Source organism: Oncorhynchus nerka, linkage group LG9b (genome assembly GCF_034236695.1).
Source record: "Oncorhynchus nerka isolate Pitt River linkage group LG9b, Oner_Uvic_2.0, whole genome shotgun sequence".
Lineage (NCBI taxonomy): Eukaryota > Metazoa > Chordata > Actinopteri > Salmoniformes > Salmonidae > Oncorhynchus > Oncorhynchus nerka.
Window position 1 is genome coordinate 23,700,551 of NC_088424.1, and position 26,826 is coordinate 23,727,376.

General features: G+C 41.2%; 1 protein-coding gene across 1 annotated transcript; it reads left to right on the top strand.

The window, feature by feature from the left end:
* Positions 1-33: 33 nt before the first annotated feature.
* LOC115114474 (WW domain binding protein VOPP1-like) lies at positions 34-25,775 on the top strand. The gene is made up of 5 exons (XM_029642724.2): positions 34-447; positions 3,375-3,433; positions 7,658-7,735; positions 23,404-23,534; positions 24,487-25,775. Exons 1-5 carry the CDS (start codon positions 400-402, stop codon positions 24,684-24,686), a joined length of 516 nt encoding a protein of 171 aa, XP_029498584.1. The 5' UTR covers positions 34-399; the 3' UTR covers positions 24,687-25,775.
* The last annotated feature ends 1,051 nt before the right edge of the window (positions 25,776-26,826 follow it).

Here is a 26,826-nt window from a genome sequence, read left to right on the forward strand (position 1 = left end):
GCTTCTGCGTCCTTGAGTGCAGTGTTCCTAGGGATACTGTAGGGGCGTGTCGTGTGGATTATGATCATCTTTACGCGTATGTGTGCAGAGGGGAAACACGTACGTTTGTAAAAATAATATGTACAATACGATTTGATGCTAAAGCTAATTGCCAGTGACGAACTCAACTGTGAAGAACAGATCAGCTCCGATTGCTTGACTGTTTGAAGCCGCACCAACCAATGGCACCGATTGACAGCGCGAAATAAACATAGAACAGTCGTGGCCCGTGGCTCGCCAAACTGCAAACGCACTATGCGACGAGATGGACAAAGAATGATTTCTATGTCTGATGAATTTTGGATTATCACGGTGTTTAGGTGAACAAGGCTACTGCCCGGTGTTGACATCTCATGAATTATGGCAGTTCTGTGTGGAATCCTATTTCTGTTTTGGTTAGTGGATGAGGTGAGTATCTGATATCTATAGTCAGTAATTCAATCAATATGAAAGTGAAGAATTATTGCCCTCTTTTTGCTTCTGACTCGTTGGTCTCTCAAATATGAATTAAAGCCCTGGGGTTTATTGAATGTCAAAATAACAATATGCCTTGCTGCTGCAGAAATTGTAGGCTATTGAAAACTATTAAGGCGTATGAAAGTTAGGCAGTTATGTAAGGTTACATAAGTTAGTGGTATATCGAAGGCTATTCTGTAGTAATGTATTAAGATCTATTTTATGTTCTTGAAATGAAACATTCTTTAGAAAAATTCAGCATTCATAACAATCTTACTGGGCTCATATTTACATCAGCCTGGATCATATCATACCACAATATGAATTAGTTTGGCCTTGTCTTGCCACTGATCATTTGGTTCCATCAAATAAGAGACAACACACACCAGTGGTGGTTGGTGACGTTTAAGATGAGGAAGGAGGATTTTTGTTTCATGAACATGTCCTATTACAGCATATTGGATGACTGTCATTCATATTCCATTCACCCAGCTCAATGTAACATCGATAGGTTTAGGCTACTACATGATATTCACATTTTCATGAGTTTTCTACAACCTAGCATATGAATGAAAGTTTACAATGTAGGTAATTCGGGTGGAGAGAATTTTGACTAATCAAGGTGACAGACAGTGCCACATTCAATGCCGCCTTGCACACTCTTGCGTGCATCTAGCTGATCTAGGGTGTAATTAATAGTCCAACAGCTGCAAACAAGAGTTTTGAGTGGACAAATTCGGATATGGTTATACATGTTTCGTTCTGTTTGCTTCCGTTTAAGAAAAGTTTTTCAACAGAAAATGCACAATGAAAACACCCCTGATCATGCACAAATTCAATTAATTTTCATAGCAACCACGTACAAACAGCTTCTTGTATATATAATTCCATCTATCTAGGTGAAGAAACCTTTCCAAGCCAAACCTTCATATCATGACCACTATCCTCTACACACAGCCTACATCATTGTCACGTCATAGTCAACATAGCTACTAGAACAAACACTTTAGTAAACCACTACAATCATGCAGTACAGTGTAGTCAGCAGCAAGCACTTTAGCAGTTACAACGGTGGGCCCTGGTGGTAATAAATGAATAAAACCAAAACGTACCTTAACTTGGAAGAGTTCCAGTGTTGGATACCCATAGCCAGCTAGCTAACATAGCATCCGACCCTGTTTGAGCCGAGTGTTTGAGTAGGCTAAATTAGCTAGCTGCATTTGACGCTAGCTAAGTAAGTGAAAGTGAAAAAAATATATACTGTGAAATATAGTTAACTCTCTTTCTCTCTCTTGCTTCTCCTTAATTTTGAAAATTATTTATTTATTCAAAACTGTTCAACTATTGTATTTCTCTCTCTCTTTGAGTCAACAACTCACCACATTTTATACACTGCAGTGCTATCTAGCTGTAGCTTATGCTTTCAGAACTAGATTAATTCTCTGATCCTTTGATTGGGTGGACAACATGTCAGCTCATGCTGCAAGAGCTCTGATAGGTTGGAGGACGCCCTCCGGAAGTTGTCATAATTACTGTGTAAGTCTATGGAAGGGTTTGAGAACCATGAGCCTCCTAGGTTTTGTATTGAAGTCAATGTACTCAGAGGAGGACAGAAGCTAGCTCTCCCCTGGCTACACCATTGTGCTAGCCTAAAGAGTGCTGCTGAGACTACTGTAGACCTTTATGGCAAAACAGTGTGTTTTAATCAATTATTTGGTTACATAAATATATTTAGTATAGTTTTATCTAAAAACGATCACCTTTTTTAATGTTTCACAATTGTATTATTATGAAATTTGCTGAGTCGGATGGTCTTCCCTTTCCTCCTCTGAGGAGCCTCCACACACACACACACACACACACACACACACACACACACACACACACACACACACACACACACACACACACACACACACACACACACACACACACACACACACACACACACACACACACACACACACACACGGCAGCTCTTCCTCTGCTAACCATTGTTAATTGTCACTGAGCTGAAGCAGTGACAAACAGCTCTTTGTGGTCCTTTCCGTGACCACAAAGGCAGGCTCCAGTCCTGCTCAGGGGCTGCCTTTGTGTCCCCCTGCCATGACTGTATTTGGAAGGGACACCCTGCTAGCTGCAATTGACCGTGGACACAAACATCCACCTGGCAGGCTGGTGTGGAAAAAAGGCTGGAGTGTTTCCCACAATTACTCCCATTAAACAAGGTCCAATGCTAGCTGGCTCGCCTCACAGGTCACACATGCCTTAAATGGTGATGGAAGGACATCAAACAAAGTGGACGTCTCATCATCATACAAGCCAGAGCCTCAGAAAAGAACACAGTGGAATAGCTTGTGATTATGCCCAGTGAGGGCAGTAATAGTGAGTCCACAGCCTGTTTTTCTCCAGTATCTCATTTAGAGGCTTGTTATACACAAAGCCCTGGGCCTGGTCTGACAGAGGCTGCATTGTATGTGTGCAGAGTGGGTTCTGGTCTCGTCTGGACTTTGCAGTCAGCGGTTCACAATCATCTTGAGTTGGCCTCTGAACATAGAGCATGAAATAGAAGTTTGGTTCATGAAATATGAACTTTGCTTAAGTAAGTGATATTTATAATACCAATGTTTATGACAAGACAACCAAGTCCTGTTTGGTGGTCACATTTGGCACATCACAGAGAAATTCAACTACAAGGAATTCACATGGTTGACATATTTACATGCCCAACACAATGGCCATTCAACATGTTCTCTCATTTCTTATCTGCCTTTCAAGATGATTTTATCATGATGCTTCATTTCCCCCTCTGAGATTGGTCTTTGATTTCCTACCAGCAACTATAAATCAATGACCAGTTTTCCTCTTCTCATATACAGTGCACAGCTTCCAAGAAGTACTGCTGGTATTTTGAAGGAGGCTACCCAATCTATTTCATGTAAGTATAGTGCACATACACATGGGTAACATAATTCATCTGGACACAGACAAAATTACATTGCAGCATACTGTATATTAATTGTTAATAGTAAGACATTAATATTTTATAAGACATATTTATTTGTTTTCAACCTTCTGCCATTCAGATGAAACTGTGTGTGAATTTAAAGAGGGCAGTCTATTGATTCCCTCTGGCTTGTTTGAAGGCCGGGTGGTGTTTGGTTAAAGAAAATGGTCCCTGGGATGTGGATGAATACAGAGAAATAACCCAGGTTGGTAACGTTATTATGAGTCAATACCAGCCTTTGACTCACTCCACTATCATAGCAGACTCATTTTGGCAGTCATTCAAAAAGCATGCCGTCGAAGCGACGAAGGGAAATAATGAATAAGCTGTAGCTTTTCCAAATCCAATCATCAAATCCCACACAGCATCTCGTCTCGAGGACCTGACCCTAGGCATCACAGTGATTAGGGTTTGGCTTCTAGGATGGACTCTTTTGGCATAGAATACCTACGTCACTGCGTACATTGATAAAGTGAAAAAAATCTGGGGACTCCCAACAAATCACCAGGCAGATATGTCAGAATGTCGGGATTCAAAACCAAAGTTTGCAGACAAAACCTTTGCAGTGGTTTTAGTTAAGGTAGTTGATGCAAACTAGCCACTTGCGAAATGCACTCATTAAACATAAGCTTTGTGATCTCCATCTTGCTAGCTACTATTTAGTATTTTATTTAAGTGGGAAGGTAGTGACGTAGGCTGTGACGTAGTTCCTCTATGCCTAAGAACTCCATCAATGAAACCAGACCATAGTCACTGTGTTGCCGAGGGTCTGGTTTTTGAGACTACACAGCATCCACTGGGTTGTGAAATCACATTGGAGAAGCTCTTTGACTTCTATCTAAATCATTGAACTAATGGGCTAATAATTAGTCTTCAGACAGAGTCTTTGCAATTATAAAAACATGTTAGCCACTAGGCTGGCTGTAGAATTCTACCACTTGCTTTTTAGAAAGGCCTCATTTTCAATGTATGAGGAGCTTTTAAAAATGCACTACAGTGGTGGTGCATCAGTAGGAGTTATAAAAAATGTAAAGCCTAAGGATGGAGTTGGAGTTATGGCAGGAGAGAGAGGAGAGCATTATGGGAGTTAGTATGCTGCAGTGACTGGGGGATTTGGGTTGCATTGCCTCTGTAAAATAGTGCACACACAGATCTAATGAAATACAGTATATTGCAGGGCGACTGTGGAATTGAAATAGTGCACTATTAAGAGAATGCTGGCTCAGCTCTATGCCCTCTCCTAGCGGTGTGCTGCTAATGACTTGTGTAATGGATGGCCTTAATGCTGAAAGCCGGAAATTCAGCTCTCACACTTATAGTACTGCTGGTTTTAAAATACAGTACAAAATACTGACAGAAGGAGAGGGAGTATTTCAAATGTTGTGGAGGATTTGTCATGGAAGTGGATTGCCGTCGATTTAGCCAGAGGATTTGGATGTGCAGTGCAGATCAGTGGATGATGAACATTTCTCTGAAATCTGTAATGATGCCATAGATCATATCTCTTCTATGTTTAAAACTGAAACTGCTATCTGCCCTTGAAAAACATCAGATACCGCGGCTCTCTGCGCATTGCAGATCTGAAGCCTGGAACTGCCAAATCACGTCTCTGCCTCACACAATAAGCACTGCCCCATCGACATAGAAAAAACTATAAAAGTCATTTGTTAAAATGAATGAGTTTCTACTTACTTCAATGACTAAGTATGATTCATTCTTACCTAAAGGTTCCTATATTTGACGTATAAAACATTTTATGTGTGTGTGTGTGTGTGCGCGCGTGCGTGCGTGCGTGCCTGTGTGTGTGTGTGTAGAGTAGTCAAGTCACAATGAGAGCATGTAGCAAAAAAAGGAAGGGAAGTGCTGCTAGGGTAAACAATAGTAGGTATTTGTAGATAGATGTTCTTTGGTAAAACAGGTTAAAAAAAATCATCAAAGAGAAAGGAGGACCAAGGCACTCTTCATATCATTAATTAAAATGCCTTTATTTACATGGCATGTTCAATGGAACCAAGACTTAAAAACTCTTGGTTCTGTTGAACCTACCATACAAATAAAGGCATCACAATGAGAGCCATTCATCATCAGCTCTCCTGCATACAGATGCTGACAATTGATCAGCAGGGGGTTCAGATAGAGTTGAAGTCGGAAGTTTACATACACCTTAGCCAAATACATTTAAACTCAGTTTTTCACAATTCCTGACATTTAATCCTAGTAAAAAATCCCTGTTTTAGGTCAATTAGGATCACCACTTTATTTTAAGAATGTGAAATATCAGAATAATAGTAGAGAGAATTATTTATTTCAGCTTTTATTTCTTTCATCACGTTCCCAGTGGGTCAGAAGTTTACATACACTCAATTAGTATTTGGTAGCATTGCCTTTAAATTGTGTAACTTGGGTCAAACGTGTCGGGTAGCCTTCCACAAGCTTCCCACATTAAGTTGGGTGAATTTTGGCCCATTCCTCCTGACAGAGCTGGTGTAACTGAGTCAGGTTTGTATGCCTCCTTAGTCGTACAAGCTTTTTCATTTCTGCCCACAAATCATCTATGGGATTGAGGTCAGGGCATTGTGATGGCCACTCCAATACCTTGACTTTGTTGTCCTTAAGCCATTTTGCCACAACTTTGGAAGTATGCTTGGGGTCAATGTCCATTTGGAAGACCCATTTGCGACCAAGCTTTAACTTTCTGACTGATGTCTTGAGATGTTACTTCAATATATCCACGTAATTTTCCTTCGTCATGATGCCATCTATTTTGTGAATTGCACCAGTCCCTCATGCAGCAAAGCACCCCCACAACATGATGCTGCCACCCCCGTGCTTCAAGGTTGGGATGGTGTTCTTCGGCTTGCAAGTCTCCCACTTTTTCCTCCAAACATAACGATGGTCATTATGGCCAAACAGTTCTATTTTTTTTTCATCAGACAAGAGGATATTTCTCCAAAAGTACGATCTTTGTCCCCATGTGCAGTTGCAAACCGTAGTCTGGCTTTTTTTATGGCGGTTTTGGAGCAGTGGCTTCTTGCTTGCTGAGCGGCCTTTCAGTTTATGTCGACATAGGACTTGTTTTTACTGTGGATATAGATACTTTTGTACCTGTTTCCTCCAGCATCTTCACAAGGTCCTTTGCTGTTGTTCTGGGATTGATTTGCACTTTTCGCACCAAAGTATGTTCATCTCTAGGAGACAGAACGCGTCTTCCTTCCTGAGCAGTATGACGGCTGCGTGGTCCCATGGTGTTTAGACTTGGGTACTGTTGTTTGTACAGATGAACGTGGTACCTTCAGGCATTTGGAATGTTCTCCCAAGGATGAAACAGACTTGTGGAGGTCTACAATTTTTTTTCTGAGGTCTTGGCTGATTTCTTTAGATTTTTCCATGATGTCAAGCCAAGAGGCACTGAGTTTGAAGGTAGGCCTTGAAATACATCCACGGGTACACCTCCAATTGACTCAAATGATGTCAATTAGCCTATCAGAAGCTTCTAAAGCCATGACATCATTTTCTGGCATTTTCCAAGCTGTTTAAAGGCACAGTCAACTTAGCGTATGTAAACTTCTGACCCACTGGAATTGTGATACAGTGAATTATAAGTGAAATAATCTCTGTGTAAACCATTTTTTGAAAAATTACTTGTGTCATGCACAAAGTAGATGTCCTAACCGACTTGCCAAAACTATAGTTTGTTAACAAGGAATTCGTGGAGTGGTTGAAAAATACGTTTTAATGACTCCAACCTAAGTGTATGTAAACTTCAGACTTCAACTGTAGATATCCAACTTCAGCTCAGGGACTCAAGACAAACTGAAATTAAATTGGAACAAATTCTAATGCTCCCTCAATAGTTTACTTAATATTCTTAATATTAACCTTAGACTGCAGAGTGTTTGTCATCTGCTTGATATGTCTATTCTCCAGGGCCTCTTGGTATTTGTCTCAGACATTTATCTCAGTACTGTGCATATGAGAACTGCCATTTGTCTGAATGTGTTTTGAGAGGGTTATTGGAGGACTGTACTGTTTGCACAAAAGCCTTCTCTCTCAGTTTTCTAGATGCTGGTGATTGTAATAAAGGCTTCCTCTCTCTCTGTGTGTGTGTGTGTGTGTGTGTGTGTGTGTGTGTGTGTGCACGTGTGCGTGTTTTAGATGCCGGTCGTATGAGGACTGTTGTGGGACGCGGTGCTGTGTCCGGGCTCTCTCCATCCAGAGACTATGGTACTTCTGGTGAGTTCCCCCAAGACTAGCATGCCAGCTTCTCATCCTACTCTATATATTCCCTCCTACTTCCCTCCCTGCTCTATCTCTCTCTTTTCTCTTTGTCTCTCTCGCTTTCTCTCTCTTACTCTCTCACTCGCACTCTCTCTCGCAACCCTCTTCTCTCTCTGTCTCTACCCAACTTAGCCCCTGTATGTACTTGTGTGCATTTATGCATAAGACACTGGTTTGTTCATAGAGTTTATGGTCCTATGGGAGCACCTTTGCTTTTGCTTAGACCATGCCCCTCACGTGAGGGTTTCTTGCTGCAGCTTAGAATAGCTACGCTGGCTCACAGTGAAATGCTTCCCCCTGGGCACAGACGTCAATTCAACATCAATGCCACGTTGGGTCAATGTAATTTCATTGTGGAAGCAACATTGATTGACCAGCGTATGCCAAGTGGGTTGATTGTTGTGACATGATCTTAATATGCAATTCAGTCATTGTAGAAACTGCTCTGTGCATGCATTAGGGCTGTCCCGACTAAAACAAATCTTGGTCGACCAAGAATCGTCTGACATTTTTAAACGTATATTTTCCATATATTGACACATCCTATGTGTTTTAATCAAATCAACAATATTCACTGAGCTTGTCTGATGCTTTAAGCACACAGTTTGATTAAATAACGAAGACACACAAATTACTAGCAATTGATTTGATAGTGCTGGGCCAGGCTAAGACTTGCTGCGCTGTGTTAAAAAAAAAACATGGGGTGACTGTGACTAGCATCCAGTTGTCTCTTTCTCCTCCCTCCTGCAGCGAACACCACAGAACATCAAAGTGTTTATTGCGCTGTCCATGTGGCTGAAGGTGCAACATATTTAAAGCTATTTTGACTGAAAAGTTATGTTTCTGAAATCCCTAAATTGTTTAGGAAAAACATTCCCTATTCCCTCATCCCTTGCTCTCTTTAGACCAAAGACCTATTCGCACAGGACTAGTATTACTAGAAAACGTTGGTTATGTAATGATTAGTCCTGTCACGTTCTGACCTTTATTTCCTTTGTTTTGTAATTATTTAGTATGGTCAGGGCGTGAGTTGGGTGGGCAGTCTATGTTTGTTTTTCTATGTTTTGAGGTATTTCTATGTTTCGGCCTAGTATGGTTCTCAATCAGAGGCAGGTGTCATTAGTTGTCTCTGATTGAGAATCATACTTAGGTAGCCTGGGTTTCACTGTGTGTTTGTGGGTGATTGTTCCTGTCTCTGTCTTTGCACCAGATAGGACTGTTTAGGTTTTACATGTTTATTGTTTTGTAGTGTTCATGTGTACATTTACGTATTAAAAGAACCATGGACACTTACCACGCCGCATATTGGTCCTCTGATCCTTTTCGCCTCTCCTCTTCGGAAGAATAATTTGCAAATAAATTCATTAAAAATCCTACAATGTGATTTTCAGGATTTTTATCCCTCATTTTGTCTGTCATAGTTGAGGTGTACCTATGATGAAAATTACAGGCCTCTCTCATATTTTTAAGTGGGAGAACTTGCACAATTGGTGGCTGACTAAATACTTTTTTGCCCCACTGTATGTAAAGATTTACAATATGCACTGACGAAGCAGTGTCCTGTTCTGAGTGGCAGATGCTACATCCGTTATAAAACAGCTCTCTCAGTGTGTGGGGGATGTAGTGTACTGTAATGTAGCTGGTTTTGGATGTATTTCCAGAAATGCACTTACGCTCCACAAAATAGGAGTTGGCCTCATAGTATTTCAACATGTCCAGGTGATAGATAACTCGAGCTTGGTTCCCAAGTTTCTAAACCATACCAAACCATCTTTCCTATAGTGTTGCCATAATATTTTAATTGAGGAAGTGTGATCGTAATCATTAGGATATTTAGTGATCCACAGTACGTCCTAAAACTAATTCCGTCCGAATAGGGCACAATAAGGCTTGACCTTCTCAACTAGCCTACCTGGTTAAATAAAGGTGAAATAAAAAAATAAAAAAAATAGCCAGGGCCGGTCTTTGCCATTCTGCCGCCATAGGCAAGACCAAAAAATGCATCCCCCTGCAAAACTAGAATAGTCCCAGTAATCAAAATTAAGTTGAAAAGATGTCTAAAATATGTATTTTCCAGATGTTGAAGTTAGGTTCAATTTGGGTTCTGATTTTTTTAACATTTTTTATTTATTTCACCTTTATTTAACCAGGTAGGCTAGTTGAGAACAAGTTCTCATTTACAACTGCTATCTGGCCAAGATAAAGCATAGCAGTATGAACAGACAACACAGAGTTACACATGGAGTAAACAATTAACGAGTCAATAACACAATAGAAAAAAAAGAAAAAGAGAGTCTATATACATTGTGTGCAAAACGTATGAGGAGGTAGGCGAATAATTACAATTTTGCAGATTAACACGAGTGATACATTATCAGATGGTCATGTACAGGTAGAGATACTGGTGTGCAAAAGAGCAGAAAAGTAAGTAAATATAAACAGTATGGGGATGAGGTAGGTAAATTGGGTGGGCTATTTACTGATAGACTATGTACAGCTGCAGCGATCAGTTAGCTGCTCAGATAGCAGATGTTTGAAGTTGGTGAGGGAGATAAAAGTCTCCAACTTCAGCGATTTTTGCAATTCGTTCCAGTCACAGGCAGCAGAGAACTGGAACGAAAGGCGGCCAAATGAGGTGTTGGCTTTAGGGATGATCCAGTGAGATACACCTGCTGGAGCGCGTGCTACGGGTGGGTTTTGCCATCGTGACCAGTGAACTGAGATAAGGCGGAGCTTTACCTAGCATGGACTTGTAGATGACCTGGAGCCAGTGGGTCTGGTGACGAATATGTAGCGAGGGCCAGCCGACTAGAGCATACAGGTCGCAGTGGTGGGTGGTACAAGGTGCTTTAGTAACAAAACGGATGGCACTGTGATAAACTGCATCCAGTTTGCTGAGTAGAGTATTGGAAGCTATTTTGTAGATGACATCGCCGAAGTCGAGGATCGGTAGGATAGTCAGTTTTACTAGGGTAAGTTTGGCGGCGTGAGTGAAGGAGGCTTTGTTGCGGAATAGAAAGCCGACTCTAGATTTGATTTTACATTGGAGATGTTTGATATGAGTCTGGAAGGGTGAAAGGTATTTTCTGTATGTTCAAATGTATATTTTCTAGGACGCTGAAAAGGCATCTTTTCCAGACGTTGAAAAATATGTACTTTCCAGACGTTGAAATTTGGTTCATTTTCGGTTCTGAATGAAGGTTGAAAATACTTATTTTCCAGATGTTGAAAATACGTACTTTACAGACGGGGGTGTTGAAATCAGACTCATATTTGGTTCTGAATGAAAGTTGAATACGTCATTTATAGATGTCTATATTTAGACCAAAAACCAATGTCAGTGGATGTGGAAATCAAGGCCGGTCTGGAACTGCACCAAGAAAATATGTCCAAAAGGCGTTGGTGTTGGTCCATGTTTACTGCAGTGTAGCCTACAGTGTTGCCTGAAATTGAATTTTATGAATGCCCATCTATGTGGTAAGCCTACCATTTGTAAAACACCAAAAAACAAAGTCCGGACAATACCAAAAAAAGACATCCAAAAGATGTCTGCTTGTGCTTACTTGGTTGCAGCCTACCATGTCGGCCCAAGGGCATTTTATGGATGCCCATCCATGTGGTAGGCCCACCATTTGTAAAATTACAGAAACAAATTTGAAACCACTGATCATGGCAATGGGGTGAAACACCTGGACAACAGTGATTGTCCATTTCATAATGTCCATTTTACTTTGGCCTGTTCTGATTTTAGGATATGTTGTTTGTTAACATGACAGTTCACATTTTATTTGATTGTGCCCATATAGGTTAGGCTGTTTGATCTGAGAAATCTGCATGATGTAAAAAGCGTCCTTCTCATTACATTGTCATAAATTTTATCTCCAGCCTGTAGGCTTCAGAAAAGGCCACATACTCTTTATACCATATCCAATATCTGCTACATTTTTTATATATTTTTATTTCACCTTTATTTAACCAGGTAGGCCAGTTGAGAACAAGTTCTCATTTACAACTTCGAGCTGGCAAAGATAAAGCAAAGCAGTGCAACAAAAACAAAAACACAGAGTTACACATAAACAAATGTACAGTCAATAACACACTAGAAAAATCTGTATACAGTGTGTGCAAATGTAGTAAGGAGGTAAGGCAATAAAGAAGTAATTACAATTGAGCAATTAACACTGGAGTGATAGATGAGGATGTGCAAGTAGAAATACCAGTGTACAAAAGAGCAGAAAAACAAAATAAAATATGGGGATGAGGTAGGTAGTTGGATGGGCTATTTACAGATTGGCTGTGTACAGCTGCAGCGATCGGTAAGCTGCTCTGACAGCTGACGCTTAAAGTTAGTGAGGGAGATATAAGTCTCCAACTTCAGCGATTTTTGCAATTTGTTCCAGTCATTGTCAGCAGAGAACTGTAAGGAAAGGCGGCCAAATGAGGTGTTGGCTTTGGGGATGACCAGTGAAATATACCTGCTGGAGCGTGTGGGTGTTGCTATGGTGACCAGTGAGCTGATATGAGGTGGAGCTTTACCTAGCATAGACTTATAGATGACCTGGAGCTTCGAATATGTACCGAGGACCAGCCAACGAGAGCATACAGGTCGCAGTGGTGGGTAGTATATGGGGCTTTGGTGACAAAATGGATGGCACTGTGATAGACTGCATCCAATTTGTTGAGTAGAGTGTTGGAGGCTATTTTGTAAATGACATCCCCAAAGTCAAGGATCGGTAGGATAGTCAGTTTTACGAGGGTATGTTTGGCAGTATGAGTGAAGGAGGCTTTGTTGCGAAATAGGAAGCCTATTCTAGATTTAATTGTGCATTGGAGATGCTTAATATGAGTCTGGAAGGAGAGTTTACAGTCTAGCCAGAGACCTAGGTGTTTATATTTGTCCACATATTCTAAGTCCGAACTGTCCAGAGTAGTGATGCTAGTAGGACGTTTGGTTGCGGACAGCGATCGGTTGAAGAGCATGCATTTAGTTTTTACTAGCATTTAAAAGCAGTTGGTGACCACGGAAGTAGTGTTGTATGGCATTGAAGCTCGTTTGGAGTTTTGTTAACACAGTGTCCAAAGAAGGGCTACATGTATGCAGAATGGTGTCGTCTGTGTAGAGGTGGATCAAAGAATCACCCACATCAAGAGCGACATCATTGATATATAACAGAGAAAAGAGTCAGCCTGAGGATTGAACCCTGTGGCACCCCCAGAGGTCCGGACAACAGGCCCTCCGATTTGACACACTGAACTCTATCTGAGAAGTAGTTAGTGAACCAGGCAAGGCAGTCATTAAAGAAACAAAGTCTGCCGATAAGAATACGGTGATTGACAGAGTCGAAAGCCTTGGCCAGGTCGATGAAGATGGCTGCACAGTACTGTCTTTTATCGATGGCGGTTATGATATCATTTAGTACCTTGAGCGTGGCTGAGGTGCACCCGTGACCAGATCGGCCGGCAGGGAGAACTTGTGGGAGAACTTGCACAATTGGTGGCTGACTAAATACTTTTTTGCCCCACTGTAACTGGATAGTATGACAGAACTCTGCAGGCTATCTCTGCAGTAGATTGCAACTCCTCCCCCTTTAACAGTTCTATCTTGATGGAAAATGTTTTAGTTGTGGATGGAAATTTCAGAATTTTTGGTGGCCTTCCTAAGCCACGATTCAGACACGGCTAGGACATCAAGGTTGGCGGAGTGTGCTAAAGCAGTGAATAAAGCAAACTTAGGGAGGAGACTTCTGATGTTAACATGCATGAACCCAAAGCTTTTACGGTTACAGAAGTCAATAAATGAGAGCGCCTGGGGACACACAGGGCCTGGGTTAACCTCTACATCACCAGAGGAACAGACAAGGAGTAGGATGACGGTATGGCTAAATACTATAAGAACTGGTTGTCTAGTGCGTTGGGAACAGAGAATTAAAGGAGCAGATTTCTGGCCGTGGTAGGATAGATTCAGTGCATAATGTACAGGGGTATGGTAGAGTGCGAGTACAGTGGAGATAAATCTAATCAGTGAGTGACGATGAGAGAGGTTGCATTTCTGGAGGCACCAGTTAAGCTAAGTGAAGTCATCGCATGTGTGGGGGGTGGTACAAAGGAGCTATCTAAGGCATGTTGAGCGGGACTAGGGGCTCCGCAGTAAATAAAACAATGAGAGCTACCCTAAACAACAGTATACAAGGCATATTGACATTAAAGAGAGGCAGAAAGCAATCACAGGTTTTGATTGGGAGAGCTAAGACAACAAGGGTTAAGACAACAACGGGTAAACAGCTAAGACAACAGCAACGGGTAAAAGGCTGATGAATGGGCAGAGCGGGTCAGTTAGCTACACACAGGGCCTGAGTTCAAGGCTGGGGCCGAGAGATAAACAAAATGAAGTACCGTGTTAATGAACAGTCCAGTAGGTGATGAAACAGGGAGCCGTTCGGTAGTCATTACTACGCTAGGCGAGAGGGAGACACGGCGTTCAGAAAGCTAGCGGGCTGGGGCTAGCAGATGGGTCTTCACTGACATCCACAACGCAGAGGCCGGTTGAGAGCCAAATTATGTCAGCAGACCAGTCGTGATGGATCAATTGGATCAATTGGCAAGAGAGATATTGTAGTTGGTTTACATTGTTGGCTAGCCGGGAGATGAAGCTAGCACGAGGCTAACTGGTCTTATTTCTGTATATATATTGATAATTTATAAATCCAGGGACATTTAACAGTTAGGCTATTGATTAAATGTTCAACTAAAGAAATCTCGGTCGACCAACAGCCTATCGACCAAACAATCGACTAGTCGACTAAATGGGGTCAGCCCTAGCATACATGCATGTTAGTGATGCGCAGGTTGACTCATAAACTGCAGTCCCCGCAGTTATATCCACAGGTCAGGCGGGTTTAGGATCATTAAATATTGTGTGTTTGAAGATTGGGTTGAATAAAGAGGAAACAATAGCCTACCTACAAAAAGCCATGAACGTGTAATTATTGTGCAATTTATATCTATAGGCTACATTGAGGTTTTTATTCATTATTCTAGGCTATCTGGCATTAGTGCGTAAGCCTAAGCTTTAGGGTCTAACTGTACGCTTGTCTATACGCCATGGCTAAATGCTTTTAGGAACGGGCAGAAAAAATTTACATCGATCCACTGAGGCAAAAAGGACAATGTCGGAGTTTAATTCAAATAGAGAGTTGGAAATAAAGAGAAGGGGGGGCCAGAAAAGTAATGTCTGGGAAAGAGTATGTGTGATGATTATGAGGTGCTATACAAATTCGACAGTCACAAGAAGGTGACTTCAAGTAGGCATATGAGATGTCAAGGAAACTGTATGTAGCCTACTCTTCAGATCAGACACTGACTGTAGGGCCTATAACCATTTTTTAAAAATGTATTATTGTTTAACCTTTATTTAACTAGGCAAGTCAGTTAAAAACAACCTGTTGGGGCTAGGGGGCAGCATTTTCACTTTTGGATGAAAGGCGTGCCCAGAATAAACTGCCTCCTACTCTTTCCCAGATGGGAATATATGCATATTATTATTACTGGTGGATAGAAAACACTCTGAAGTTTCTAAAACTGTTTGAATTATGTCTGTGAGTATAACAGAACTCATATGGCAGACAAAAACCCGAGAAGAAAACCAAACAGGAAGTGAGAACTCGATTTTGAAAACAGTGCCATTTGATGTCCATTTTAGATATGGATGTGCATGCACTTCCTAGGGCTTCCACAAGATGTCACCGTCTTTAGATTCTGGTTGTATGATTCTACTATAAAGGAGGGGCTCATAATCCCCTAGGGGAACGCTAGCCATAACAAGCTAGAACACATTCTTATTTACAATAACCTTTATATTAATTCCTTCAGAATTAAGCATTTCTCGCAGTAAAATGATACATTTTGGCTACATTTTGACTCTGGAACAGGAGTGGAGAAATAGGATTTCTTTCTTTCAGCATCCCGAGAGAATGCAAATGCACAATTAGATACCTTCTGTAAAAGGCATTATCTTTATTAGCATCATTAAAGCTGATACTATTTAAACCAAATCAAATATGCATTCAAGCCAAACTGAAATATTATCAGAAACATGGATTATTTTCACAGCTTTCTATTTCCAATACCAGCCGGTCAAACTGATGTCATTTGGACATTTTGCACAGAAAATCTTTCCATGTTTTGGGGTAGAGTTATTGCATTCTCTCCCCGGTCCCTAAATGCCTTTGCTCCGCGAAAGTAGAGATGACAGAGAAACTTTACTGATGTCAACTATATATACTGAACAAAAATATAAACGCAACATGTAAATTGTTGATCCCATGTTTCATGAGCTGAAATTAAAGATCCCAGAAATGTGAGCATTTTTCCTTTGCAAACATAATCCACCTGCCAGGTGTAGTATATCAAGAAGCTGATGTTACGAATCCCTTTTGGCCCGACAGTCTAGGGGGGGGGTGGTAATGAGACCCGTAACATAACTCATGCAAATTATTATGGTGACAAAGTAAAAGTGTGCACGAAATAACCACGACAACAGAAATCTACCGTCAAACTCTAGGTTTATTTATAAACACACGGTAATGGGGGGAGCAGGCAAAGGGGCTGAGCTGGACCCAAGGAAAGAAACAATAAGTATTCAAAAACACCCCTAAGCTAGACTAGCCTACTTTAACAACAGCTAACTAACCAAAAATACAGTGGGTGGTCCACCCAGTTCTAACTAGTGTATTTAACAAAGTTCACCTACGGGTAGTGTATGCCCATGGGCGACTTGTCTTGGTTTCCCCCTTTTCCCACAAACAAACAAACACCATAACCAAAAACAATACTCACAGGTGATGACAAAGTGCTATGGAGGTGCTCAAACAAAAGAGAGGTTAAGACACAAAGCGAGAGTGAAACACAGAGACCTACAGACATGGCATTTACAGAGATTGAGCTAGAGATTGAGCTAGAGATTGCTCCAGAGCAAACAAATGATGGGGTTTTTAAACCATGGGGAAGGAACTGTGATAGGGTAGGAAATAGGAGGAGGTGTGTCTTCTGATTGATGATTGATTGTTGACTGATTGGGGAGTGATGATTTTCACCTGTGAGGGGAGATGGAGAGAAAAGAAACACACACACAGGATACACACACACAGGATAACTGTATCCGTAACACTGATTAAACAGCACGATCATTATACAGGTGCTCTTGTGTTGTGGACAATAAAAGGCTACTCTAAAATGTGCAGTTTTGTCACGCAACACAATGTCACAGATGTCTCATGTTTTGAGGGAGCAGGCAATTGGCATACTGACTGCAGGAATGTCCACCAGAGCTGTTGCCAGAGAATTGATGTTCATTTCTCTACCATAAACCGCCTCCAACGTCATCTTAGAGAATTTGGCAGTAAGTCCAACCCGGACAAAAATTCACAGACCATGTGCAACCAGGCCAGGCCAGGACCCCCAAACCGGCTTCTTCACCTGCGGGATTGTCTGAGACCAGCCGCACGAACAGCTGATGAAACTGAGGAATGTTTCTGTCTGTAATAAATCCCATTAGTGGGGAAAAACACATTCTGATTGGCTGGACCTGGCTCCCCTTCCAGGCCCACCCATGGCTTCCCCCCTTCCCAGCCATGTGGAATCCATAGATAACCATAGATTAGGGCCTAATGAATTTATTGTAATTGACTGATTTCCTTATATGAACTGTAACTCAGTAAAATCTTGAAATGTTTGCATGTTTTGTTTATATTTTTGTTCATCCTAGATTGAAGCATTCCTTCTTTTGATTTATGATATTTGTAATGAACACGAGGGGAGACAGAGATCTGGTTTCAAGCAGGTGTTTTATTTGTAAAGGACCACAGGAGGAGGCAGGTAGCTGGGTCCAGGGGCAGGCAGAAGGTCATACACAGGGGGTCCAAAAATGCAACAGTACAGACAGGGAAAAGGCTAGTAACGTCATCTGGGAGATCAGGCAATAGGTTGATAACAGGAAATCCGATGCTGAAGTACAGACAGGGAAAATGCATCTTAGTGAGGTGTGCAAAAACAATCATACACGGGAGGATTAAATTAAAGGAAACCCAGCGCACCGACTAGAAGTGTGTCACAAAAGAAACTATCTCACAATGATGGGGTGCAAAGAACTGAACTAAATAGTGTGTAATAATGACATACAGGTGTGTGAACAGGTGATCAGAATTCAGGTGATTAGGATCTGGAGAGTGAGCTGCGTTCAGGGTATATACGTGTTTGACAGTGTGAGCTGGAGAGTGAGCTGCGTTCAGGGGATCTACGTGTTTGAGAGTGTTAGCTGGAAGCAGACGTACCAATATTCTGGTGAGCTAGGGTTTATTTAGTCTACTATGGAAACATAATGACAAGAAAAGCTACATGTATCTAATTATAGACAAGTTGACTAAGAAATAGCCTACCAAAATGTCTGGTTTTATAAGCAGAAACTTATACTGATTGTACAAAACATTAGGAACACCTTCCTAATATTGGGTTGCACCCACTTTTGCCCTCAGAACAGTCTCAATTTTCGGACCATGGACGACAAGGTGTTGAAAGCATGCTGGCTCCAATGCTTCCCATAGTTGTGTCAAGTTCGCTGGATGTTCTTTGTGTGGTGGACCATTCTTAATACACACGGGAAACTGTTGAGCATGAAAACCCCAGCAAAATTGTAGTTCTTGATATACTTGAACTGGTGCGCCTGGCACCTACTACCATACCCCATTCAAAGGCACTTAAATCTATTGTCTGGCCCATTCAGGGATGGGTTATTAGCAATTACAAGCGGGTACGGGTGGACAAACTAGTGCATGCATGACTGTTCATGCTTCAGCGTATAGGTTCATCTTGACTTTGGTTTGTTCTTTAGTTTAGTACACCTGTTTGAGAGAAAGGTCCGTATACTATATTTTACAACAAATCCTTCACCTCAAATCAAATGTTATTGTCACATGCTTCGTAAAACAACAGGTGTAATTTAACAATGAAATGCTTACGTATGATATCTTCCCAACAAGGCAGAGAGAAATAATAGAACAATTATAGCATGAGAACTAAATACACAATGAGTGGGCTAATGATAACTTGGCTTTATACACTGAGGACCAGTACCAAGTCGATGTGCAGGGGTATGAGGTAATTGAGGTAGATACAGTACCTTCAGAAAGTATTCACACATTTTGTTGTTACAAATTGGGATTAAAATTGATCACCTTGTAATTTTTTGATCAACCATCTACACAAAATACTATAACGTTGAAGAGATTTCTAACATTTATAAAACATGTATGAAAAATAAAACAGTAATATATCTTGAGGAGATAAGTATTCACCCCCTTTAGACAATATATGTTAAACACCTTTGGCAGAGATTACAGCTGTGAGTCTTTTTGGGTACGCTACGGAGCTGTGAGGGGAACGGCACCTCAGTACCTCCAGGCTCTGATCAGGCCCTACACCCAACACCCAAACAAGGGCACTGCGTTCATCCACCTCTGGCCTGCTCGCCTCCCTACCACTGAGGAAGTACAGTTCCCGCTCAGCCCAGTCAAAACTGTTCGCTGCTCTGGCCCCCCAATGGTGGAACAAACTCCCTCACGACGCCAGGACAGCGGAGTCAATCACCACCTTCCGGAGACACCTGAAACCCCACCTCTTTAAGGAATACCTAGGATAGGATAAAGTCATCCTTCTCACCCCCCCCCCCCTTAAAAGATTTAGATGCACTATTGTAAAGTGGCTGTTCCACTGGATGTCATAAGGTGAATGCACCAATTTGTAAGTCGCTCTGGATAAGATATGACAGCGTCTGCCAAATGACTTAAATGTCTAACAGCTTTGCACACCTACAATATTTGCCCATTACTCTTTTAAAAATTATTCAAGCTCTGTCAAGTTGGTGGTTGATCATTGCTAGAAAGCCATTTTCAAGTCTTGCCATAGATTTTCAAACCAATTTAGACAGAACTGTAATTAGGACACTCGGAACATTAAACGTCATCTTGGTAAGCAACCCCATTGTAGATTTGGCCTTGTGTTTTAGGTGATTGTCCTGCTGAAAGGTGAATTCGTCTCCCAGTGTCAGTTGGAAAGAAGATTGAACCAGAATTTCCTGTAGGATTTTGCCTGTGCTTATCTGTATTCTGTTTATTTCTATCAACAACAAAAAACTCCCTATTCCTTGCCGATGACAAGCATACCCATAACATGATGCAGCCACCACCATGCTTGAAAGTATGAAGAGTGGTACTCAGTGACGGGTTGTGTGGAATTTTCCCCAAACAAAATGCTTTGTATTCAGGACAAAACATTTTCTTTGCTGTATTACTTACAGTAAGTGCCTTGTAAACAGGATGCATGTTTTGAAATATTTTTTTATTCTGTACAAGCTTCCTTCTTTTCACTCTGATATTTAGGTTAGTATTGTGGAGTAACCGCAATGTTGTTGATCCATCCTCAGATTTCTCATTTCACAACCATCAAACTCTGTAACCGTTTTAAAATCACCATTGGCCTCATGGGGAAAAACCTGAGCAGTTTCCTTTCTCTCCAGCAAATGAGTTAGGAAGGATGCCAGTATCTTTGTAGTGACTGGGTGTATTGATACATCATCCAAAGCCTAATTAATAACTTCACCATGCTCAATATTTTTTTAACACACATCTACCAAATTCACTACTTGATTGAGCGGCCTTACAGATAATTGTGTGTGGTACAGAGATGGGGTAGTCATTAAAAAATCATGTTAATGTATCATGTACACAGAATGAGTCCATGCAATTTATGGGATTTTTTAAGCACATTTATTCCATTGAACTTATTTAGGCTTGCCATAACAAAGGGTTTGAATACTTATTGACTCAAGACATTTCTTTAAAAAAAAAAAAAGAATTTCCCCAAAATTCTACAAACAAAATTCCACTTTGACATTATGAGGTATTGTGTGTAGAGAAGTGACACAAAATCTAAATGTAATCAATTTTAAATGCAGGCTGTAACCCAAAAAAATCTGGAAAAGTAAAGGGGTGTGAATACTTTCTGAAGGCACTGTATGTACATATACAGTGGATATTGTTAAGATAATTTTGTTCTCAATGTTCATAAACTGAACTTCAATTAATATACTCTGTCTGTTACTAAGAATTTGTAAGGTTCTTATTAAAATGAAACAGACAGAGGCCAGTCTACCATAGTCAGCATATTTATTTACAAGAGCTCTGCTTATCATTTCCTGTACATTGGTCTATATACCTCACATTTCGTCATAAATGTCCCTCCTCCTCTCAGAGACAATGACAATATAGTTCACAAGTCTTCTCCTACTCATACATTGTCTGCCACCTGTTATACAATCTACTACAAGTCCAAGGTCTCTCCCCTTCCTGGGTGGGGACAGAATGTCCTGTAAGGAACACAGTAGAACAGCTTGTCTGTCGATAGCTTTTCTTATCATTTGTTTCACACTTGCACCCTGCTTTCATATTAAAAAGAAACAAAAAGTCCTTGTTCTAATTCTGACTAGAACTACACACATCAGATTTAGATTTATGATTTATGATTTATGATATGGCACTGTTTTCGATATATATTTCATACAATCATACAGTGACAGGGTAGAATTCTGTTAGTTATAGTTCTATGTTAAATGTAGACATAATTTAGTCATTATTCATAAAATTCATAACAGATATAGAAAGTCACCACCCCCTTTCAAAATGTTCACATTTTGTTGCCTTACAGCCTGAAATGAAACACATCAAATCAGACTTTTTCTGGCTTTATTTACACACAGTAACCCACAATCTCCTGGTAAAGATTTTTAAAAAAAAATTTATCTGAAAATTAATTCAAATTAAAACAGCAAAATACCCTATTTGGATAAGTGAACACCACCCCTGAGTTATACTTGGTGGAACCACCTTTTGCTTGAATTACAGCCATGAGTCTCTTTGTTTTCGTCTCTACTAACTTTGCACACCTAGACTGTGGAATATTTGTCCATTCTTCCTTGCAGAATTGTTTAAGCTCAGTCAAATTGCATGGTGACTGCACTCTTTAAGTCATTTATGTCGGGGCTCTGACTAGGCCACTCAAGGACATTCAAGGCTGCAGGTTCTCCTCAAGAATCTGTCGGTAATTTGCACTGTCCATTTTGCCTTTTATCCCGACAAGTGCTCCAGCCCCTGCTGAATAGAAACAACCCCACAACAGGATGCTGCCACCGCCTTTCTTTACTGTAGGCATGGTGTTCTTTGGGTGGAAAGATGTATTGGGTTTTCACCAGACATATCGTTTTGCGTTCAGGCCAAAAAGTTACATTTTGGTCTCCCAACGGCCGTTGGTGAAAGAAGGTGAGGACCAAAGCGCAGCGTGGTACATGTTCATCATTTTAATGGTAAAGCTGAACACTAAACAACAAGCAACAAAAGAACAACCGAAACAGCTCCGTCAGGTGCAAAACGCACTAAACAGAAAATAACTACCCACACCACACAGGTGGGAAAAGGCTACCTAAGTATGGTTCAACATCAACTGTTCAGAGGAGACTGCATGAATCAGGCCTTCATGGTCGAATTGCTGCAAAGAAACCACTACTTAAGGACACCAATAATAATAAGAGATTGCTTGGACCAAGAAACACGAGCAATGGACATTAGACCGGTGGAAATCTGTCCTTTGGTCTGATATTTTTAGTTCCAACCGCCGTGTCTTTGTGAGACGCAGAGGTCGCCTGTGTGGTTCCCATCGTGAAGCATGGAGGAGCTTTGCTGGTGACACTGTCAGTGTTTCTGCTGCGATACGCCACCCCATCTGGTTTGTGCTTGGTGGGACTGTCCTTAGTTTTTCAACAGGACAATGACTCAAAACACACCTCCAGGCTGTGTAAGGGCAATTTTACCAACAAGGAGAGTGATGCATCAGATGACCCGGCCTCCACAATCAACTAACCTCAACCCAATTGAGATGGTTTGGGATGAGTTGGACCGCAGAGTAAAGGAAAAGCAGCCAACAAGTGCTCAGTATATGCTCTTCAAGACTGTTGGAAAAGCATTCCAGGTGACTACCTCATGAAGCTGGTTGAGAGAATGCCAAGAGTGTGCAAAGCTGTCATCAAGGCAAAGGGTGGCTACTTTGAAGAATCTCAAATATTAAATATATTTCGATTTGTTGAACACTTTTTTGGTTTTGATGTCTTTTTTGATGTCTTCACTATTATTCTACAATGTAGAAAATAGTACAAATAAAACCCTTGAATGAGTAGGTGTGTCCAAGCTTTTGACTGGTACTGTACATGATTGTCCAATTTATATAGATACTGGGCTATTGGGATATTATTTTACTTGTGTAATAAGAGTCCAGACTGTCAAGGATGAACTCTCTAACGCCATTAAATTGAGCATATAAGGTCTTTCAAAGACTACCATTGATGTCAGAGGACTCAATGCATGGAGGTCTCTTTCCCTCGTAAGGTCAGAAAATCTTCCAGCTCTCTCTTTCTTTCATGTATCTCATTCTGGCTGTAAGGCTATGTACATATTGCATTGGAGTTGACGAAGCTCGTATAAAGTTCTGAATAAACGTTCAAGTTTTGCTGTCTGTGTTTGCAGGCTCCTGCTGATGATGGGCGTATTGTTCTGCTGTGGGGCAGGGTTTTTCATCCGCAGACGCATGAACCCCTCCCCACTTCCTGAGGACACCTTCAATGTGTCATTCACCAGACACCCAATGACAGCTTCAGGTGAGTCACAGTCACACCAACCGCCTTGTGCCATGTCCTCTTCCTCCACTTCCTCCTCTTCATATCATACTTATACATCCAATCCCTCTCCCATTCTCCCTACCCTCACTATATATCCTATTTCTTTCCAAGTACACCTCCTTCATTTTCTCGCTCAACTCCCCACTCCCACATCCTCTCTCCAGATCTCCTTCACTTTATCTCCCACTCCACCCGTCTACTCATGTCCTTGTCTCCTTCTCATTTCATTGCTAACTATTCCACAGTAATTTATACACAGCAGTACAAAGGAACTTTTCTCAGTTTGCTCCAGTCCTCAGTAACTTCTGATATCGGGACAGATGGGACCTGTGTCTCTGATTTCATACAGTACAGTGATTGACTCTACTACTGATTCTGGATCTGCGTCCCAAATGGCACCCTATTCCCTTCTCCTCTCTCTCTCATACACACACACTCTCCTCCAAGCCCCTACAGTCACTGACATGGAAATATTGGTATTAATATTTAATGTTCTGGCTCTGGAGGGAATTGGAGTAAAACATAATGGTGCTAATATTCCATATGTTATCTGTGTTGAGGTGTAAAATGTAATATGTTCTAGTTCAGTCCTGCACCATGGTCCATCCTTGTCCCTGAGTGGACCAATGGAAACTGAGCTGTTGGAGAGTAATGCTGCTTATTCATATTCATGCCTGTAACACATACTCTCTAAACCCAAACATCACTCATCATCATCATCAGTGCAGCTTTCACTATAGCAGTCAGAAAATGTAGCAGTCACAATGCAGAAGTCTAGAGGATAGTGGTATTGTGTGTGTTGTGATCTGCCCTGTATTGCTGGCCCCGTTATTTACGTCAACCTTACGAAATAAAACTTGACACAATACATAGTGCATAGATGGTGTCCATGGTAAATTCCATTAATTTCTCTACTCTCTTTGTCCTCTAGGACTGCAGCAGCCCGGCATGCAAAACTATGGAGCCTCAGGAGGGATGATACTCACACCTACATACCCCATACAGGCCCATCCCCACCCAGTCCACCCCTCCCACACGGCAGCACCCTACCCACACCCTCCCCCTCCCGCCTACTGCAACCTCCCTCCTCCACCCTACGAACAGGTACTGCAGGCCTCGGAAAAGAGGTAACCAGGAGGAAAAAGACATTGGAATTAATTAAATGATTTCAAACCCTTTAGAGTTCTCAACCCTGCCACAACTGACAGCAGAGATGGGTCACTGGCCCACGTTCGAGTAGAAAGCAAGTCTGGTAGGGTAATGGAATAGCATCTCGATGGTTAAAACATCCATGCTCATTAAGGGCTGGTTTCCTGGACACAGAATAACCCTGATCCTGGACTAAAAAGCATGCATTGAAACATGTATTATAATAGCTTTTTAGTCCGGGACTAGGCTTAATCTGTGTCTGAGAGCAGCCTCAGTTTGAATCACAATGGATTTGTCTCAGTGTTTGTTTTCATGTCACCTCTCTAAGATGTCGACCAGAGGTGAGACCCAATGGTATAAAACAGACATGGATCCAAACAGTTTGTCTATTAACAACTAGCCTGCCTGCCTGCATGGTGCTCTGTCAACAACACTGTGTCAGCTGGAAGAGCAGCATCTATCTGAGCATAACTCAGATCACCCACTCAGGATACTGTATTATTGCCCACTCTCTGTTATGTTTTTAATATCACTGCTGTCATAGCATTTAGTATCTCTAGTACAGATCAGTAGATTAGATCAGATCAGTAGCATTTAGTATCTCTAGTACAGATCAGCAGCCTAGTACAGATCAGTAGATTAGATCAGATCAGTAGCCTATAATACTGTGGACATACTGTAGAAATACCAACTCTGTTTCCCTTTGTGTCCCTCAAAATGAATTTTGTGTATGTCTTCCAGTGGAGGCTGCGGAGGGGAAAATGGAGCAAATGGAATGGCATCAAACACATGGAAACCATGTTTGATGTATTTGATACCATTCCACTGATTCCACTCAAGTCATTACCACAAGCCCGTTCTCCCCAATTGAGGTGCCACCAATCTCCTGTGATGTCTTCTATATTTTATTAAAGTAGTGTTGCCAATAATCTATGCAATTTGCTAATGAATTCAGATGTAGATTGTGGTTGTTGTTTCTCACAATGTTTTCACGGTATCCTGAATTAGCATAGTACACAGTTAACATGTATCACCAGCTTGCCTAATAAAGTTTGGCTCTGGGGTAAGTGATTCATCTGGAAATGTATTGTGTTCCTTCCAAATGGTTCAAGATAATGTCACTACAATGCTCTGTACACAGATACCTAATCTAATATTTCTCATCACAAGTTTCTGGTGTTCACTTTTCTCATTCAACAATAATCCTAATACATTACTTTTAACCACCAGGTGTCAGTCAACATCTGTGTAACATGTCTGATTTTCAAGCATGATCCAGCTCTTATATTCTGTACTCTGGAGGCAAGCTGTTGGGCTGTACTGATGTAGAACACAAACCATTGATTTCAGTATCCCATTAGTTCACTCATTTCCAATGGATTTTCATTTTAAGTGGATGCCACACATCAAATCCTATAAATGGGTGTTTTGTACACGTCCTGCAGAGCTTTTTTTAATCGATTCATTTAAAAAGCTTAAAACATGTTAAATGAACCCTTTGTTTATTTCCAACAACTCTTAATACAGAACTAAATTAAATTACTGTAAGCCACACTCGTTACCAAAAACGGTTCTCTGAATGGAGAACTACAGTGAGTGTACACTATAGACATTGCAAGCACTGACAGGCTGACTTTCTAGAGATGTATTTTCCTAGTGTGAAGCAGCAGCACAGCAGCAGTCAGTGGCTCACAGGATTACTCTCTTCACTGAATACAAAACCCTGAGGATATTAGCATAATGTCCCCAATTGCTTAATGACGCGATTACATGCTATTTATCCAACATCCTAAATGTAATCCACCGACTCAAAATATTTGTTCACAGTAAGAGCCCTCTGTATCACAAGACACTGTTACACAATGATGCTCAGTAGTCCATACAACTTGTGTGTGTGTGCGCGTGTACCCGCACTACATGATTCACCTCATCCACTTTCAAAGCTTACATGAAAAATGTGCTCTGACTGAGGCACCTTCAATCTAGATATACTGGTTTGTTGCGAGTGCACTTTGCTCCGGATCAATTCTCAGTTTTCTGAGAAAGCTATCGCTTCTCTATACAGTGGCTTGCGAAAGTATTCACGCCCCTTGGCATTTTTCCTATTTTGTTGCCTTACATC

What these genes read in the sequence shown, in the direction of transcription:
- LOC115114474 (XM_029642724.2), top strand. Translation starts at nt 400, where the DNA reads ATGGCAGTTCTGTGTGGAATCCTATTTCTGTTTTGGTTAGTGGATGAG. An exon ending in TGTTTTGGTTAGTGGATGAG is followed by an intron (nt 448 to 3,374) that starts GTGAGTATCTGA and finishes TCTCATATACAG; the next exon opens with TGCACAGCTTCCAAGAAGTA. An exon ending in ACACCCAATGACAGCTTCAG is followed by an intron (nt 23,535 to 24,486) that starts GTGAGTCACAGT and finishes TTTGTCCTCTAG; the next exon opens with GACTGCAGCAGCCCGGCATG.